The sequence below is a fragment of the Bombus huntii genome, chromosome 11 (genome assembly GCF_024542735.1).
Source record: "Bombus huntii isolate Logan2020A chromosome 11, iyBomHunt1.1, whole genome shotgun sequence".
Lineage (NCBI taxonomy): Eukaryota > Metazoa > Arthropoda > Insecta > Hymenoptera > Apidae > Bombus > Bombus huntii.
The window spans coordinates 4,172,399-4,184,685 of record NC_066248.1 but is presented as its reverse complement, the minus strand read 5'-3'; the positions used below and the strand labels follow the sequence as shown (position 1 = coordinate 4,184,685).

Genomic DNA, 12,287 nt, shown 5'->3' with positions numbered 1-12,287 from the left:
CTCGTTGCTTTCTTACGTCTAATTGAAGTTGAATAATTCAGTAAAGGAATTAAATTATTCATAGATCAATTTACATAACTTAGTGAACAACGATAAAATTGCACCATTTCCATTTAAGAGTTTATGACAGACGGCAAAAAACGTCTTCAAGAACAGCTGAGAGTGTGCTTGAGTGTAACACGGACACAGCAGCTATCAGAAGAGCATTAAAAGTCGATCGAAGTCGGTCAGTTCACTGCGAACGATTCATTCATTGATAATCGTAAAGTAAAGAACTTTAAGAATGACGTATTCATAGAGTGTTATTTAACAATAAAGAAAGTGAGAATCTTGTTTTATTCGAATTTGTGTCAAAGTTTGTGTCAAAGTATTTTCCATAGATACCGATCTTCATTTGGCAGAAGGAAACAAGGTAAGTTCTACTAAAACTGAAAATTTTCTCGGATATTGAGAAATTCTATTAATCGCACAATTAGGAATTTTATCTCGATGAAAAGCGAAGACTACGTCTATTTTTTTCAATTGAACAGCACATCTTTTTACGCACCATCCCATGGATTTTTTAATCCTCCACAAAAAAGTATTAAGGTACTTGAGGTAAAAAATGATTATTTTTCAATTAATCATTTTTCGATCCCAAGTACTTCGAGTACCTTTTTTTGTAGAGAATTCAAAAATCCATCGAATAGTACATAAAAGGATGTATCGTTTAATTTAGGAAATTAGAGTGACCTTGTGACGAGCGAAAAAATGATTATGTGCATATTGATCATGAATTACGTATTTACACTGCTATTATATTCTCCTAAAGTTTACTGGATATTTCATTTATCCGATTGCCCCTTTTAGAAAATAACCTGATGCAACGATATACAGAACGTTAATTAGTTTAAGATACATCCGTAACCAAGATTTTTTCCACGTTCAAGTACACAGGGTGTTCGGCGATAAGTTGAAAAAATTTAAGGAGTGATTCTTGAAGCTAAAATAAGATGAAAATCAAGAATAAAAAGTTGCATCTTCGACTTTGCTTCTCAGTTATAAATAATTAAAAATTAGCTGAAATATCCCTGTGCGCAAGCAAACCTTCTTACACGAACGAAAGTGGGTCAGCTGAAACAGCGGCGTGCACAAGAATCCACAACATGCATAAGTCGTAAACAAGAAGATTATGACATTTGAAAACGTAAAGCATCCTGTGCGACCTTTTGCAAGAAAAATCGTAGATTAAGCATTATACCTGCCTATTCGTTTCATAACAGCATATCGAAAACCGCCTCATGGACTTTTTGTGTACAGAGGTTTAACGTTTCCTCTGATGCTTTGCTTGCATAAATAATTGTCTAGACTGTGTAAACAAATGTCTAGACTGTTTACAAAAATATCGCAACAAAAATAGCAATCGTTTAATAGCAAAAATAGCAAGCAAAGTACACGATAAGCACGATATATACAGTGCGCATTGTACACGCTGTACGTCCAAGTTGCTCGCGTTGGAACTAAATGAAAAAAATTGAAAAAAAAATAGCAAAGAATACAAAAATACAGTAAATTAAAGAGTTCAAAGAACTAAAGATGAAAAGGCTCAAACAAATCATACAACGGAGTAACGTAAACCTATAATAAATCGCTATATAACATAACGCTAATAAAAAAGAAAGAAGATATTGACCTCCATATGATGTTCACGCGTCTATCTGCCAAAACTATTTACTATTTACTTCAAATTATATGCCTTTGAATGGCTGCGTATTTGGCCTGACACGTTATTCCCTGTCACTAATAACAATTACAGTTACAACATAACGAGTGTTTTAAGTTTGTTTTAACTTTGGCTATATCGTCCGTTTATAATAATCTGTTAAGAGTATTAAAAAACAGATATGTCATTCACATTTCATTTAACAAAGGTTATCAATGTTTAAGACGAAAGGATGGAATATAGAGAGAAAAATTTCCTGAACGTAACTGTCCATCACGTTATACCGATAAAAATGTAACTAATAATTATCACGAAGCTAATTACGTCGTATACGTGTTATTTATTGTCACAATTAAACGATGAAAGCCGTTACATAGGAGATGAATAAAAGAATTATTAAGCATACTGATAACGAATATTCACGTGTTAGTCTAAAGTTCGAACCCCACTGTCTGGCCATGTTCGAGAACACTGTTTGCGAATATGTTCATTCGATGGGGACCGACCTGTAGGTTAACGCACGAATATTCGTTATCAGTATCCTTAATAATTTATTTCCTTTCTAGAGTACTTGTATCAAATAATATTAATAATATTATTCAATATAAGAAAAATAATATGAGAAAATAATATTTCTGAAACAAGCATGATACGAACGAGAAAATGTTTCAACCATGTCATTTATTTCTTCACCGGAGTCTTCACGGAAGAGATTTAAAAAATCGCGTGGATTTTTCGCAGTAGAATAGATTTTTCACAACGATACGAGAATAATAGATCATCTTGTGAAAGAATCTTCTTTCATATAGAAAATAAATTGATTAATAAAATATTCAAATAAAAAATATTGAAACACATCGAAGAAATATACTGAATCTGGGAAAAGACGAAACTTTATCGTATTTTCCTTACGAGTTTATTACTTACGAACCAAAAGCTCGAAGCTCATTATCGGATATTACGTAACAGATACATAGGTGCCACGTATAGGGAAAATGAAGAAACGCGGAAGTCAAAGATTGTGTGCACATTCACTGCAACGAGAAAAAGTATTTCTAAGAAAACCGTAAAAACTGCATACATTTCTGGTGATTTATGTTGCAATAAACACTGTACTGTATTTCAATGTTGCTATGTTCTTCCTTCACGGGCAAATACTGCTAAATCTCGAATAAATTGATTGTATGCACAGAGTGTATAAAAAGTAAGTGTAAAAGACACCGATTTGCGTTTTTATATCTCTGGATCGATGGAGATTTGTAATAAAGAGAAGCTCATGTAAAATTCATCTTGATCGTGATTTTCAAACGTTTTTTATCGCAATATATCTCACTTGTCGCGAGAAACGGAAGCTTGAAAGGAACTACGAGTAGCAAACACCTCTCCTAGGAAAAAAATGTCGAAGTTTTAATAATTCTTCGACTGATTTTATTCAAGACGTGTTTTTGTAGCAACGTGTTTATCTACGTGTAGTACGCAAATGCTCCGGATCCATTATTATATATGTATATGTGTATCTCATATCTTCCTTTCTCTCTTCCCTTTTTTCTTCTTCTCTACTTTCTGCTTATTTAAGCAGTCCCGATCTCGCATTTCTAGTTTTGCTAAGTTCTTGCTCAAGATTACGTAGTGATGTTGTATTTTGTAACGTAAAAGCCACATTCGATCGGATGCTGTAATTGTTTGACGGATGCAATCCGTTTGTTTGAACAATAAACAATTTCTTCATCGAGTCTCATAAACAGAGGGACCGCACGTGAAGAGCAGGTGTGCATTCTATCCACGGTAATCCAAACTTTTCATTCAAACATTGTCGTACCGATCGGCTATGACGAGGCGGAGTGCCATCGTGCATAAAATCGATGAAGCGAAGACTATGTCATAGTGTACAGTAATCTGTCACGTAAGTCGTTTAGGAAATGCGAGCGTAAAAATCGCAAACGTGTTGCAGTTGTCATCTTTGTAGACAAAAATATGGCCCAATAATTCCTGTCCATACGTCTATAATTTTTCGATCAAACATTTAGGAGCTCGCGATATTATATATTTCTTCTTTCTTGTCTCCCCCTGTTCAAGTAATATTATTAATGAAATTTCACGAATCATAAGTGAGAAATTATTAGAGCCAGTAAATTCCCTGCTATGGTCGAAACAATTTTAATAATACGACCAGCGAGTAAATTTGTAAGTAAAATTTACAGGCTAAGAATCGTTTGACTCTCTTACGTAAATCATGAAATTATAGAAGAATAGTCTATAAAACACGAGCTTCCCACGAAGATGTAAATCGCGTGTCAAATATGTCTGATAAATCAGACATGTCATTGTTGATTTAAAAAAATAATTATCTGGTTTGAAATATGCAACGCGAAGCGGAAGTAACCCTGGCATATATTTAAAAATTCCACAAAAAGAGATTAATTCAACCTACAACGTACACCTTATGATATTATTCATTGAATATTTATTAATTTTTTTAAATGCGAGAAATCAATAGAGTATGAAAAACTAGCAAATTAATCGTCACATGTGAGTCAAATAAGAGAGATTTAAACGTGCATGTTTGTTCTTAATGGACATATGTCCTAATAAAAAATGCGTTTATCTGAACTTCTCAGCCGACAAACAGCTTATGTAATTAGAATTTATATAAGAGCGCAATAACATTGGGTTGGCAATTAAGTGATTGCAGATTTTGTCAATGCCGGCTATTGACAAAACCCGCAATCACTTAGTTGCCAATCCAACACATATTCTCGTTTATACAAAGTGCAGTCGCATAACACGTACAAGCGGGCATGGAATGATTCCTTATGAGAAAATAAGAACAAAATATGGGATAAAATTTGTTCATTTAAGATTTAGTTTTCGAAGAAATCGAGTTTGAAAATTTATCAAGTATAATTGAACGTGGCTAATTACGGACATGTATTGTACCATAGTACAATCGAATACTATAAAAAATCATTCCATCCCTTTAATTATCCTAGCAAGCTTAAAACAGCAGCTTAATAAATAATGTTTCCTATTGCAGGAAAGATGATAGAGCCGTTCATCAACCTAATAATAATTTTGATACAAGCGATAGGCAGCATTCATCGTCTTGTACTCATGGTTATTCATTGGAAGAAAAAGCCGAGTATACCTCCAATTAAAAATCCACTGTTAAAATTAAGCGCAACCACGCTAGCCAGCAAGATCAGAAACGGAAAAGTAAGGAACTTACTAAAAATGATTTCGTTCTGATCAATTCATACACAACTTCATTTTTATTCTAATCATTTCTTCGTTTTTTATTTGCTCTTTGCACTCATTATCATCGGATTAATAAATTAAATTATCTTTATTGAAATTAAAATCTCCTCTGATATTTCCACTTGAACTTTGTTATTGAGTACATTAAAGTTTCTTATCGTCAGGTAAACAGAACATTTGATTAAAAGCGCCTAAATGAAGTAATTTAAATGTGCCTTGTTCTTCACCTTTTACTTTGTCTGTTTTCTGACGAAAAGAACCCGTGGATTTCGTTTTACGTTTCCCCGACTTTCAGATAAATCCCCCACGATTCGAAGAAATAATTTATCCCGATACCATAAATACTTGAATTTTCTCGAATACTCTGGAAAATAAAATTATAGGATCTAAGTGAAAGAGATAATGATACAAAGAATGCCCGTTATATAAAATAGAGTCACAAGTAAACTATTTATACTATCATAGTACTGTAAGTATCTTGATATCGTCGAACTTTTTATAGAATCATAGAATTGTAAGTAAAAGAACAAAATATTAGCGAGAAAGATACCAAACAAATTTTCAGAGTTTCCTCTCATAAAATTAATGTAAATATAATATAAATTAATTGAAAAAGATAATATATAAAATAATATAAATTAATTGAGAGAAAGAAAAGATAAAACGGAATTACGCGTGAGATGTTGCGTTTGTGAAACGTTTGGCCCTTGATAGTTGAAATACGTTACAACTTTTGTAATTTCTTTTTATTGGAAAACAGCTCAGTAGTCAGACAATAGTGGAAGCATATATCGAGCGTATTAAAGAAGTGAATCCATTCATAAACGCAGTAATAGAAGATCGATTCGAAGCTGCTCTAGAGGAATCAAAGATATGTGACGCCAAACTGAAGAGCGGTGACTTAGCCATGACTGCCGAGCAGCTGGAAAGGAATAAGCCTCTTTATGGTGTGCCGATATCTATCAAGGAATCGTGCGCGGTTAAAGGTAACAATTTTTCTTGACCATTTGACGAAACTTGATCGAAACATTGCTTCACGGATATTTTATTCCAATGTTCGTTTTACGAGTCGAAATTCATCAACAGAATTTTAATTAAGATAAATTAAGTAACTTTTACGATACACAAATCGAGGTCGAAGTATTATTCTCATTGCCATAAATATCCTTCTCTTCTTTTCCCACCATTCCCTTTTTCTGTTCAACGAAATTTTATGAAATTGAACGTGAACACGTAGAAGTCGTCGTTGATATACGCGCGATGTCTTAAGATATTAAAAATCCTTATGTTCCTTGAAACGAAAGCAAGATTGGGGCGTAAAAATTCGAAGTTACGAATTCTGAAATGACTTACGAAGCCCAGCGAACAAAATTTAAAAATATTCTCTTTTCCTATTTTCTTTAATACTCCATCGATCCTTTCGATCCATCTTCGCATTGATACTGTTTGTATTTTAAACACTGTCGGACGACCAAATTCTTACATAAGAATTTCTGAAACTGTAGACCCTCGCTACTGTGAAAGTAATAATAAATTATAATATAACTTTTGTAGTTAATATATTTCTAATATGATAAAAAAGGCGATCGAGCGTAATATCGAAATTTGTTCTCGTTTAAATTAGGAATGAGCTTTACCTGTGGTTGCGTATCCAAGAAAGGCACGAAGGCCACAGAAGACGCATATGTAGTTCAAACGTTTAAAAACGCTGGTGCCATTCCTTTATTGGTCTCCAACGTTCCCGAGTATTGTGTAACTCTGCACACTTATAATTTTCTGTTTGGCCATACAATGAATCCATATGACACGAGAAAGACATCAGGAGGATCGTCAGGGGGTGAGGTAATCACTTAGATCATCCGAGTTTTTACGTTTACAGTAATTTAATGCTCCTATATACTGTATATGGCGTAATCAATAAAATCGTGAATTATAAGAAAATATATAAAAGTGTCCATATAATCGCAAAAGAATTTTCACCCTTTATTCAATTGCTAAATATTTTTTTGTTTAATTATTTTTATCATCTTTTCTATTTTAGACTGCGTTAATTAGTTCAGGAGCATCTGTGCTTGGAATTGGAACGGATTTAGTTGGATCCCTAAGAATACCAAGTTTCTTCACTGGTATTTTTACTCATAAACCTACTGCAGGTATTGCACTCGGAACTTATACGTACTTGTTGGAATATATGTATATATATACATATATTTCTATACGATTGTTTCTTTATAGGTACCATTCCTCTCGATGGACATTTCTTTCTAGTTGACGATCCTATCTTTAAACAGATGTTAACAATAGGACCCATAGCAAGATACGTGGAGGATCTTTACTTGAGTATGAAGGTGTTGGCCGCATCCCCCGCATGCAGATTGCCTCCACTTTTCGACGTACCAGTCGATATAAAAAACTTAAAATTTTATTATTTCGATAGCATCAGTGGCATTTTCGGTATTAGATCGACAACATCAGAAATAAAGGAGACAATTCACAAAGCCAAGCAGTATCTAATAACGAAAGGCGTTAGCGTGGAAGAAGTAAAAATCTTATAATAATTTAAATCTAAAAAGAAGTCAAATTTTCGAAATCTAATAAATAAGTAATATAATTAATATAAGTAAATATAATAAATAATTAAGATTCAAATATTGCATTCCAGTTTCCACAAGAATGGCTCCAGGATATATTCCACATGATGTTATCCACATTAGGAAGCCTAAATATTGATTCTATACTGGAACCAAACTCAAGTGTAATGATAATTCAAATATCGATAATTAAAACTGTTCTATTGCATATATATTTTTGGCTTCTATTTTTCAAGCTAATAAATTGTAACTTTCTGTTTCATTTCTGTGACCTAAGGGATCTGGTATAGAATTCACAAAATCATTATTAGGATTGTCACAATATACACCAATGCGTACGCTTATGCAAATGTGCCTAGACCACAAGGGATTCTTGTCACCTTCACGTATAGCATATTATGAAAAGTCTAAGGCAGAACTTACTCTAAAACTAAATGTACGATTAATAATTCTTTTAAGTAATAAAGGCGTAATTTATATATGCTTGTTGTATCGAATAAGTCTTCAATATTTTTTTATGCTGCTTACAGACTATGTTAAAAGATAATGGAGTACTAATATGTCCAACTTGGTGTCGTACAGCAAGTTTTCCACAAATGATGTTATGGGAAACACATTGCAGTATTTATACCGCCCTAGCTAATATGACAAGTACACCTGCAACGCAGATACCAATGGGTTTCAGTAAAGATGGAATACCACTTGGTTTTCAGGTAATTAATGGATTCTAAACTTCAGGCTTTCTAACATGTTTTTTGCATGTTCATTTCTCTATGATACATTCCATAATTGTGTTCCAGGTGATATCTGCATCTTATCAAGATCATCTTTGTTTAGCAGTTGCCAGAGAATTCGAGAAAAATTATTGTGGCTGGGTACCTCCTAGCTAAGCTTTTATTTTAGCGTTACTAATATACTGCTACGAGTACAAATATTTTTATTAAAAACTATACACGATGTTACCCTAACACAAAACGAAAAATGGCATAAATGTTATTTATTTGTAAGAATAATTGATCGCATATTATATATTTCATGAATTTTTTTATATCTACTAAAAAGACGAACGTACAATTCGCGTTAAATGTGCAACGATATATCTTGTAAATAAGTAAAATTACTTATACATAATAGATGATAGTCTTTTCAACGATGCTGTATATTACTCGAAGGAACCATGAGCCTTTTCCATTACAAAATATGAAGGAATTTTATATACTAAAAGTTCATCGATTTTCAATAAACCTTAATACCATAAATTGATTTCATTAGGCAAATCGACATACATACATACTTTTTCCTGCTTTCAAAGAAAGGTATAAGTTCAACTTGAATGAGATCTATTTTTTTCTACGAATAATTTCCTTTTAATTACAAAAATTTTTAACACATTTTTATACTGACTTCGAATACTGAACAATTAAATCTATCGTATTAAGAATCCTGTTCCCACATGAGCATTCAAATAGCTAATTGAAATATTGTGTATATATCACATCTCACCAGGCATCAGGCGTATATGCATTATACGTCCACTCATCCTTAAATCCACTGTAGATGCAATTATCTCCCTACACTTCTCATGAAAAATTTTATAACTGATAATAATATTAATCAATATTATCGTGCTTTTCAAAGAATTGCCTTTTTTGTGTAACGAGTAAGGCACAAATCCTAAGGCACTGTGCTATGGGTTCACTTTCAAAGTGGGTTAATACAAAAATTTATAAGATCTATATTAAAACTACTTTCGTCTGTTTGATGGAATGGTCTCATTTTTTACGATCACACGGAGGTACGTATGGTTTGCCTCCGTGTTTCTCCCATTCACGATTGAACTCGTGTTCCAATACCTCGGCTCCGCGTTTCCTCGTCAATCCAGTCTCATCTAGGCTCAGTTCGCACATTTGCATGTCATCAATACCTTCACAAAAATTAATTTTTGCTCAAGATTCTAATTACCCTAATGAATATGCGCGATTATTTGTTCTCTTCGAATGTGATGTCTTCGAAAATAACTTTTTAACTAACATATAACATAAATGTATATAGTGATTCTAACTATTGTTGCAACGATGTATACAGATAAGATTATAGCTGATAAAGAAAAAAAATAGATTAAAATGAATTAGAGATGAATATCTAGAATTTTACCTGCCACCAACAGAATCGGTGCCTTATCAGGATGAAGTTCCATCTGTCTGGCAACGTATTGACCATCGAAATGAGCGTACCACCATCCTCGTTTACAAGATGTATGCGAGTTATCTTGCTGACCGGATGCAGCTGGTCGTACGAAGGGAATTCTGAAATATCGTTGCGATGATCCGATTATGGGCTGTTTCATTTGAGGCACTGAGGTTTTGGCCGCTGAAAGAAACATTAAAATATATTAATATAATACAGAATGTTCCGTCTTTGATTTTCAGATAAATAAACTTGTCTGTATGCATTACCGGCTTCCATAATAGATTTTGGTGCCCTTTCATTTTCATCCATGGTTGTTCGCCTGCGATTTCTCGCTTTCCACGCGTGGTAAACTTTTAATCTTCGATGGAATTCATGACGACAAGCCTATAAAAAAAATTACACGATAATAATTCTTATTGCATTTTATTTACCTTATAGTCAGTTGATAATTCTATAAAAGCGAAGCGTACCTCTAACAATTCGATATCGCAGGATGTGTTTATAGCGTCTCGTAATTCCGAATACTTCCACTTAGATAAATCGTATTTTTTATTGGCCATAGCTGCCTGATTATTGCGCACTTGCTCCGATCTATTTTTATAAACGAAATTAATTAATGTTAACAGAACATATGCTATATATATTATCACTATTAAAACATTAAATATTTATGCTTAAAATACTTATTTTTGACATATTTTATATTGAAAAGAAAAAGGGGGGATTGTTTGTTAAAATTGCTCTTAAAGCTTGCATGTATGTATATCAGAAATATCATTGTGCATTCCTTAATTGCAAAACACGAACAATGGTTAGCATGCTAAAAAATCTCCAAATATTACCCATTCAGAAACAATAGAAATCGAATATTGTTAATATTACAGGAAAATATATGTTAGTTAATTAGTTACAAAATATTAGTAAGTGTTAGTTGTACATGCAGTAAACCTCAACGAGTTTTACAATACCTTGCTAATCTGTTGTTGTTTGATGGTACTCGTACATCGGAACCGCTATATGTACATATTTAACAAAATAAGATCATATTTTTTCACTCAAAAAAATTCTTCGAATGATCAGCAAGATTAATTTCGTTATATTTTGGCTACATTTCATTTAATCAAAATTTGTTTATTATCCATTGTAGCTCGCTCTACTTTCCTCCAATTAGTATCAAAAAATAAAATGACAGATTCCAAATGCTTAAATTTTGATGAAAGCAAAGCATGATACAATACCTTCGCACAAATGGTGGAGAATCTTCGACTTGACCATTCGATTCTTGAGCTAATCTGACTGCCAATTCATGATCCCTTCTTTCTTGCTCCAATAACTCGCGATATTTGCTGTTTTCCATTGCTTCTTTTTCCAACTGTGCCTTCAGAGCAGATAGAAAATGTGATGTTTATGTATTAAACACTTTTGACAAATTATGCTACATTAAGAGAACTCTACATAAACAAGTAATGTAATCATATCAGTATATAAGTAATAAACAGGGGAAAGGCTAATTGTCAAAGATAAAGTATGTACTTTACGAAGCTCATCAGATTTCTTATCTTCTTTTTCTTGCTTTTTCTTTTGCTCCTCTTCTGCCTTCCTTCTCATCTCGATATCGTGTTTCTTTCTTCTATTTTCTTCCTCCTCTCTCTTTTTACGTTCATCCTCTTCTTTTCTCTGCTTTTCGAGTTCTAACTCCTGTTGAATCTTTCTCAGCCTTGCTTGTTCCTCGGCAATCTTCTGTTGCTCGACCATATCTTGCAACAACGCCATTTGTTTGTTCACTTGGTTCACCAAATTCGTATACAAAGAATCGATTTCCACTGGCTTTATTTTTTCATTCATCTTTATTTTCTCAATAGCCGCATTCAAATCCCTCTGCAGTCTTTTAATGTCGCCCATAGGTTTTTCACGATTTTTCAATTGCTCGGACGTTTCTTCCATGCCACTTAACTGTGTCTTCAACTTCTCAATCTTCGCTGTTCCCTTTATGCGAGGACGATGTTGCTTCTTAGCTATGTACATCCTCGCTGTTTTTTGTAAAATAATTAAATGTTGTCTTCGATAGATGATCTTATTTTTCAATTTGATCACAGATAACGCACAAAATTGCATCTTGTTCCACCGAGACTTAAGTAACCACTTCTTTACGTTAGCTACTAACTTCCTTAGGTTCTCAGGATCTGATTTCATGATCTTATCGAATTCAGCAAATTTTCCAGGTTTGAAAAAAACTCTGGTAATTCCAAACTTAAAATCTTTCTTGTTCAATTTTAAGCTATGAAGCAACGCTTCGCAAAAAAATCTGGGCTCCAGTTTGGCCAATTCTGGCGGAAGATACGATTTGTACATGTTATACAATTCCTGGAATGGAACTCTACTAGGATAGCCATGTTCCATGAGTTCTAAAACAGACGTCATTCCAGAACAACGAAGCTGTCCCAAAATACTGTTTCCATCGAATTGATGAGCCACCATCTCGCTATTCGGTTTGATGCAGCGAATAAAATTTGTTCCCTGTAAGAAAAATTTATTTTACCTGCTACCTA

At 33.3% G+C, this 12,287-nt stretch overlaps 2 protein-coding genes and 1 long non-coding RNA gene across 9 annotated transcripts in view; 1 reads left to right on the top strand and 2 right to left on the bottom strand.

The window, feature by feature from the left end:
* Window positions 1-94: 94 nt before the first annotated feature.
* LOC126870950 (fatty-acid amide hydrolase 2-B-like) lies at window positions 95-8,698 on the top strand. Of its 4 annotated transcripts, none has more exons than XM_050629206.1 (10): window positions 95-412; window positions 4,737-4,915; window positions 5,718-5,943; window positions 6,582-6,799; window positions 6,999-7,110; window positions 7,193-7,497; window positions 7,620-7,712; window positions 7,826-7,984; window positions 8,079-8,261; window positions 8,349-8,698. In XM_050629206.1, exons 2-10 carry the CDS (start codon window positions 4,742-4,744, stop codon window positions 8,436-8,438), a joined length of 1,560 nt encoding a protein of 519 aa, XP_050485163.1. In that variant the 5' UTR covers window positions 95-412; window positions 4,737-4,741; the 3' UTR covers window positions 8,439-8,698. The 4 variants fall into 4 exon arrangements, with proteins under 4 accessions (XP_050485163.1, XP_050485164.1, XP_050485165.1 ...); XM_050629207.1 differs by lacking the exon at window positions 95-412 and adding an exon at window positions 2,676-3,469; XM_050629208.1 differs by lacking the exon at window positions 95-412 and adding an exon at window positions 2,676-3,487.
* LOC126870966 (uncharacterized) lies at window positions 5,689-6,742 on the bottom strand. The gene is made up of 2 exons (XR_007691483.1): window positions 6,595-6,742; window positions 5,689-6,472 (listed from the first exon to the last, which is right to left on the bottom strand). It is a non-coding gene; the product is annotated as an uncharacterized LOC126870966 (long non-coding RNA).
* Window positions 8,531-12,287, bottom strand: part of LOC126870937 (myosin heavy chain 95F) — a 28,786-nt gene continuing 25,029 nt past the window's right edge. For 3 of the 4 annotated variants that reach the window (XM_050629160.1, XM_050629162.1, XM_050629161.1), the window contains 7 exons: window positions 11,272-12,255; window positions 10,977-11,116; window positions 10,707-10,751; window positions 10,209-10,329; window positions 10,005-10,122; window positions 9,703-9,918; window positions 8,531-9,472 (listed from right to left, as the gene is read on the bottom strand). In XM_050629160.1, coding sequence (XP_050485117.1) covers window positions 9,321-9,472; window positions 9,703-9,918; window positions 10,005-10,122; window positions 10,209-10,329; window positions 10,707-10,751; window positions 10,977-11,116; window positions 11,272-12,255 — 1,776 coding nt within the window. In that variant the 3' untranslated portion in view covers window positions 8,531-9,320. The remainder of the gene's footprint in view (window positions 9,473-9,702; window positions 9,919-10,004; window positions 10,123-10,208; window positions 10,330-10,706; window positions 10,752-10,976; window positions 11,117-11,271; window positions 12,256-12,287) is intronic. The other variant, XM_050629163.1, reaches the window with a different exon arrangement.

Excerpts from the sequence above, each read along its gene's own strand:
- LOC126870950 (XM_050629206.1), top strand. The coding sequence starts at position 4,742 with ATGATAGAGCCGTTCATCAACCTAATAATAATTTTGATACAAGCGATA. Across the intron at positions 4,916-5,717 it reads GCAAGATCAGAAACGGAAAA|CTCAGTAGTCAGACAATAGT; the intron begins GTAAGGAACTTA and ends ATTGGAAAACAG. Across the intron at positions 7,498-7,619 it reads AAGGCGTTAGCGTGGAAGAA|TTTCCACAAGAATGGCTCCA; the intron begins GTAAAAATCTTA and ends ATTGCATTCCAG.